This window comes from Trachymyrmex septentrionalis, unplaced genomic scaffold (genome assembly GCF_001594115.1).
Source record: "Trachymyrmex septentrionalis isolate Tsep2-gDNA-1 unplaced genomic scaffold, Tsep1.0 scaffold86, whole genome shotgun sequence".
Lineage (NCBI taxonomy): Eukaryota > Metazoa > Arthropoda > Insecta > Hymenoptera > Formicidae > Trachymyrmex > Trachymyrmex septentrionalis.
Genome location: NW_017306049.1, coordinates 1,650,953 through 1,657,727, shown reverse-complemented (window position 1 = coordinate 1,657,727; position 6,775 = coordinate 1,650,953). Strand labels below are relative to the sequence as shown.

The following is a 6,775-nucleotide window of genomic DNA, read 5'->3' as shown; positions in this document are numbered from 1 at the left end:
GAGCTAGGCGCAAGTATCAAGAGTTGTAAAGAAAACGGAACAAAAGGCAAGAGGCGAAAAGTCAAAAGCCAAGAGAGCTCTCAGACCATAGTCGAAACACGAAAAACGCCCCTAAGAATGTCATAATCGCTAATGACGCACACGAGATCATCGAGACACGTCCGCACAGGACGGTAGCGTGCATCGAACTCCATGGTCAGATTTTCAGAACACGAATGTCGTATATATACTCGTATATATATATATATATACGAGTTACCTCATTCATGATATAAAAAATCGTCTTTCTTATATGAAACAACATGGCTTCACCGTCAATTTAATCTGGGTACCAGGATATAGAAGTAATCGAGGCAATGAAATTGCAAATCAGCTTGCCAACGAGACTGTCCTCCATCGACCCAAATTCAAAATTCCATTCCAAGATAATAAGAACTGGATATTTTAGATACTCCATCTATTTTCGTTCTGGCCGGAATCGCCGTCAGTTCTGCAGCGGGTGCCATTATTACCTGAAGAAGAAGAAGAAAGTGTTCTGACCATATTGACCTCCATATTTATCTGGAGACCCAATTAATTACTTTCAGGGCTATGTTCAGATTTCCACCCGATTGTTACCCAGGTATCACTCTATTCTTGTTATTTAATGTTAAACAAGGATGACATAGCATCTGGAAAACACTCAGGTGGAAATCCGAGCACGCCTCAGCATGTTGATTAACCATGCACTTGTAAAAGATAATTTTCTTCGTTTAAATCAACTTAACGAGGTTAGTTTTTATAAATATATGTATATGTACACGCACACACTCAAGCATCGGCGGAATCTGCAAAAGAAATAAATTTGCGCAACAAAAACCAGCGGAATCGGCGGAATGGGATGCGATGTAATTTGCATAAGCATAACTTGCACCAATCATATCGTTTCATTTGAACATTAGTTTCTGCCTAGTTACTTTATGCTTTTTACGTTATTTTGTTGTTACGCCGATATATAATAAAATCACTATGCGTCAATTCCAATTTCTAGCTCATTTTAGCTTATTCTGTTTGAAAAAATGGATTTCGATTTTGCAACAGTATAATTACAGAAGTTGTGCGCCTTATTGCATCACGTGGAAAGTCGAAATCAGTTGAAACTCATGTGGAACAATACAATTATAGACCTCATTCTGTTTCTGTGACAAATTTCTTAATCTTAATAGTCATCAACTTTAACATTAATATTTTGTTCCATCATGTTTTGTCGTAATAACAAAATATTAGGTTGTTCGGAAAGTAATTTCGTTTTTTTTTATGAAAATGAAAGACGATTTTCTTATAGGGAATAAATATTTTATTGAATTATATATTGTCGATTCTGGTCCAATACCTTTTGCCATCTTTCTGGCAGTAGCATGATTCCATGCTCATAAAATTTTTGTTCTTTGCTGACAAAAAACTGATCCAGGTGATTTTTGACTTCCTCATTTGAAGTAAAGGTTTTACCGTCTAAAAAATTTTGTAGAGACCGGAACAAATAATAATCAGAAGGTACCAGATCTGGAGAATATGGTGGCAGTATATCCCATCCAAGCTGTAAAAGCTTTTGGCGAGTTACTAAACTTGTATGAGGTCTCGCATTATCTTGGTAGAACACTACACCTTTTCTATTGATCAATTCTAGCCTTTTCTGTTTAAGTGAATCATTCAATTTGTCCAGCTGATGACAGTACACTTCAGAATTGATCGTTATGTTGTCCGGTAGAAGCTAAAAAAAAAAACGATTCCTTTGAAATCCCACCAAACAGATAGCATTACCTTTTTTTGATGAATATCGGCTTTCGAAGTGCTTTGAACCGGTTCATCTTTTTTACTCCATGATCTCTTGCGTTTAACATTGTTGTAGACCATTTCTCGTCCCCAGTGATGATGCGCTTCAAAAATGGATCATTTTCTTGACGTTTGAGAAGCAAATCACAGACCTCAATGCGACGGCACAAATTTCTTTCCGAAAGAACATGAGGAACTCATATGTCGAGCTTTGAGATTAAACCTAGGCGTTTCAAATGATGATGAACGGTCGAATTCGATAAATTTAATCTCTCAGCGATCTCACGAGTTGTTATTCGCCGGTTTGCATCAATTAATGCCTTTATTGTGTCTTCATCAGCTTCAACTGGCCTTCCAGAACGTGGTGCATCTTCAACATCAAAATTGCCGGATCGAAATTTTGCAAACCAATTTTGGCACTGGCGTTCTGTCAATACATCTTCTCCATACACATCGGATAATTTTTTTCTTGCTTGAACAGCATTTTTACCTTTTCGATAGTAAAAAAGTAAAATATGCCGAAAATGCTGCTTTTCACTTTCCATATTTGATAGGGCACTAACCAAAAACTACTGCGTAGAATCAATCGAACTTTTTTCACAAGCAAGCCTTGCTATATCAGCTGTCAAAATATAAAATGATTATGCGGCTTAAGTGTGAAGTTGGCTGTGAACAAATACAATTAAGTCCTCTGTTGAAAAAAAACGAAATTACTTTCCGAACAACCCAATAGCATAAAAAACATAAAGTAACTAGGCAGAAACTGTGTTCAATTAAAACGATATGATTGGTGATGAAAGTTACGCTTACGCAAGTTACGCCGCATGTGTGTGTTATGGCACCCTAAAGTCACGACCAATCACGAATGTTCCGCATATTCGCAGTTTCGCATCCCATGAGAGCGCACCCTCAGTAATTGATCGGATGCTTCGATACGCGAATATGCACCATTGACAAGATAGTAGATAAATTGAATATTTCTGATTTATTTATGTCTTCATAATTTGAAAATTGTTTGGGAAAATTTAGGAAACTTATTTAAACATTTAGATAATAATATTTTTCTTGTTATTAACAAATTTTTATCATGCGTCACATTAGCAGACAGCGATTTTATTTAATGTGTTTTATGAATGGAATCGATTGGAAATCATTTGGGGAAGACGTTTTCATTGGTATTCTCATTTGGAAAAAGTCGCTATTTTGTAATTCAATAGATTTACACATATTACGAAAATGAACAATTCTCGGATGTTGTAAATATATGAATGTAAACTTAAAATCGACAAAAATTAACTAAAGCCTGGATCTAATTATGTGTAGTAAGAAATTAACTTAATCGTGGATTTAATGTTTGACTAATTTTCTTCACATTTAATTGTGATTGGTCAATTTCTTATGACTCAAGGTTTTCTACATTTATTATATCATCCAAGTAAAGTTTACGAACGCAATCTAACGTTGGAATATTCGGTTTTCGAGATAAAGGAGGATGCTAAAAAGAAGCCGATTTTTGCATAAAGATGTAAGTAAAAAGAATGGCGTTTTTTATAGATTTTGACTTCCTGAACGATAATGTTAATAAAAGGTTCAAGATAGAGAAAAGTTCGATAGGTAACACCTTAGAAATTAACCATGAACATGATATATTTGAACAAATTTCAATATTTTTACTTACTTTTCAAGGTATTTCCCCAAGTGTCACAAACTTTTTAATAATTTCATCATATTCAGAAAGTCAAAATCTACAAAAAAAAAACTATTTCTTTTACTTACATTTTTTTGGGCAAAAATCTACCTTTTTTTAGAGAATATTAAAAAAGATCCGATTTTTCAAGGTGTCGATCCTGAACTTTTTATTAACATTATTGTATTTAAGAAGTCAAAATCTATAAAAAACGGTATTCCTTTTACTTACACATTTATGGGCAAAAATCGACCTCTTTTTAACATCCTTGTTTGACATAAAAATATAAAATGAAGAAAAAGATTTGTTGTAATAGTACATGTTATTTTCTTAATTTGTATAATACATATTATTATTTAAGTACATTTCAAGAAGAAAAATTTCTATATTTATTGTTGTGAGTTATTATTAAAATAACACAGTGGTGAGTGAGAGAAAGAAACTTTATTATACTTCAATTAAACAACATGTACAGTGAGAAAAAAGAACGCACTCGCAGCGTTAACTCGTGACGGGCGGTAGAACAAAAGAAACTGAAACTGAACTGCAACCGGCATCGGTTGCCACGTCGAGCAAAAAGGCGACGCGCATGCGCAAAACAAAATAACTAGCCGAACTAAAAACCGAAAAGTATACATGAACACATGCATATTTTTAATCGCAACATTTATTCTTTTTTTTTATTTTCCAGATAGACAAACGGTTGTATGATAAAATCATTTGTTTGTCTTTACTGGAAAATAATAAAAATAAAGAATAAACATTTCTTTCTTCTTGAAATATATTTAAATAATAATATTTACAAATTAAGAAGATAATTTTTACAAATAATATTTACAAATAAAAAAAATGATATGTACTATTATAACAAATCTTCTTCATTTTATATTTTTATATCAAAGTTTACTCCGAAATCCAAATATTCCAACGTTAGACTGCGTTCGCAATCTTCACTCGGATGATACAATAAATATAGAAAAAGCCTTGAGCCATAAGAAATTGACCTATCACAGTTGAATGTAAAGAAATTTAATTAAACATAATTAAATTCATGATTAAATTAATTTCTTCTACACATAATTATAGATCCAAGCTAATTGGTTAATTTTTGATTTTAGGTTTACTTCATTCATTATACTATACCTACTACATCCACTATACCTGGACATTGTTTGTTTTCGTAATATCTATTGAAAATAAATCTATCAAATTACAAAATAGCGACTTTTCCCAATTAAAAATACCAAGACGTTTTCTCCAAATGATTTCTAATCGATTCCACTTATAAAACACTGTCTGTTAAATAAAATCGCTATCTGTTAAATTGATGCATGATAAAATTTGTTAATAATAAGAAAAATATTATTATCCAAATGTTTAAATACTTTTCTTAAATTTTCCCAAACGATTTCCAAATTATATAAACATACCCAGCAAACGAGAATGGATTAAAATGGATTGAAATTTTTTTCTATCCGAACGCGCGCGTACTTTAAATAGCGAATACTTTTTTTGGATTTAATTAAATCCAATTGGATTCAATTATATTTAATTGGATGCAATTGGTTTGAAACACTGCATTTCCTATTTAAAATTTTGAATTAAACAGTATTCATAATGCACAGAAAAAACTATTTAAAAATATTATTTTTAAATTGAAAGGCATAGAGATATGCTCCATGCAATTCCTATAAATGCATAAAATGCATTCAGGATTGAAAAGCATTCATTTTAACATTCGTGAATCAATATTTTTGAAAATCTGAATCCATTATAACTATCGATATGTTTGGATGTATTGTGTGTTGGTATAACACATGGTTTGAAAATTTGTTTATTGTTTATATCATAATAATCATTATTTATGAAATGCATATTACACCCTAGAAAACGAGAATGAATTGAAATGGATTCAGATTTTCAGAAATATTGATTCACGAATGTTAAAATGAATGCTTTTCAATCCTGAATGCATTTTTATTAATTTATAAAAATTGCATGGAGTATATCTATGCCTTTCAATCTAAAAATAATATTAGCTTTTTCTATGCATTGTGAATACTGTTCAATTCAAAATTTTGAATAGGAAATGCAGTTTTTCAATCTAATTGCATCCAATTAAATCCAAAAAAAGTATTCGCTATTTAAAATACGCATTCGGATAGAAAAAATTTCAATCCATTTTAATCCATTCTAATTTGTTGGATATCCAGAAAAGTACAAATGAAATTAATGAATGTAAGTATATTATTAAATTATAAAAATCATAATAATAAAGTAAGTGAACAAATACTTATTCATTATTTCTTTCCAATTCTAGAAAGAGATGAAAAATAAATTGAATCTCAGTTAAATTAACTATGAATTGTGGAACTGGGTCTTAGAACTAGAAAAAGATAAAAGCAAGTTAAACCGAGATTAAAGTTAATCTACATTGATAGAAATAGTGTGCTTTCTATTGAACAACATAATGACACAGTATGACACAATCGATCATTACACTCTTGTTTGCCTATGTTAAACAAAGATGATATGATCAATGTGTTGCACTGTGTCGCTTGTTAGAAGGCACACATAAGGCCTGTTCTTTTTGGTTGAACTTTTGCACTAGTTCATCTTTCTTCTTCTACTTTCCTCCTGGAGAGAAAAGGAAGAAAGATGAACTGGTGCAAACCGAACAAACGAGAATGAATTGAAATGAATTAAAATGGATTCAGATTACTCGTAAAACCGGGTAGGAATTATCTTAAAACATTTATGAGGAATTTGCATGAGGAGTTTTCTGGAAAACCATGTTAAATCGCATAGAACACATTTCCCTAAGAATGAATGCAGCATTTCCATAAGAATGAATGCAGCTTTTGAAACTGGAATTCTTCATTAAACCGCGTAAATTACAAGAAATTCGTAATTTCAAATATTATAAAATCCAGTAAACGATTGACGTGGGATTTCAAGTAGAACCATGTAGAATATCGTAATTGTAATGCTGCTTTGTCTGCTTGATATGGAAATATCCATACAACCACATAGAAAGTCATATGTAAAACATTCGAAAAACCTAATGATAAACACAATGATTCCTTATAAAACCATGTAAAGAATAATTTGAATGAGAATGAATGCGAAATTACTATTTCAAAAAACTGATTCATTCCGTGTAGGATTTTTTTCTATGTGGATTTATCTGGCATTTTAAGCAAGGTAAAATTATTATAAATGTCTTAGGAATAAAATTTGTAATTTGAATGTTTTTAAATATAAATGTTTTTTTTT

General features: G+C 31.3%; 1 protein-coding gene across 1 annotated transcript; it reads right to left on the bottom strand.

Annotated features, from left to right (window-relative positions):
• Positions 1-407: 407 nt before the first annotated feature.
• On the bottom strand, positions 408-1,893 carry LOC108755178 (histone-lysine N-methyltransferase SETMAR-like). The gene is made up of 3 exons (XM_018498032.1): positions 1,801-1,893; positions 1,373-1,750; positions 408-512 (listed from the first exon to the last, which is right to left on the bottom strand). The coding sequence occupies exons 1-3, from the start codon at positions 1,891-1,893 to the stop codon at positions 408-410; spliced, it is 576 nt and encodes a 191-aa protein (XP_018353534.1).
• Between the last annotated feature and the right edge of the window lie 4,882 nt (positions 1,894-6,775).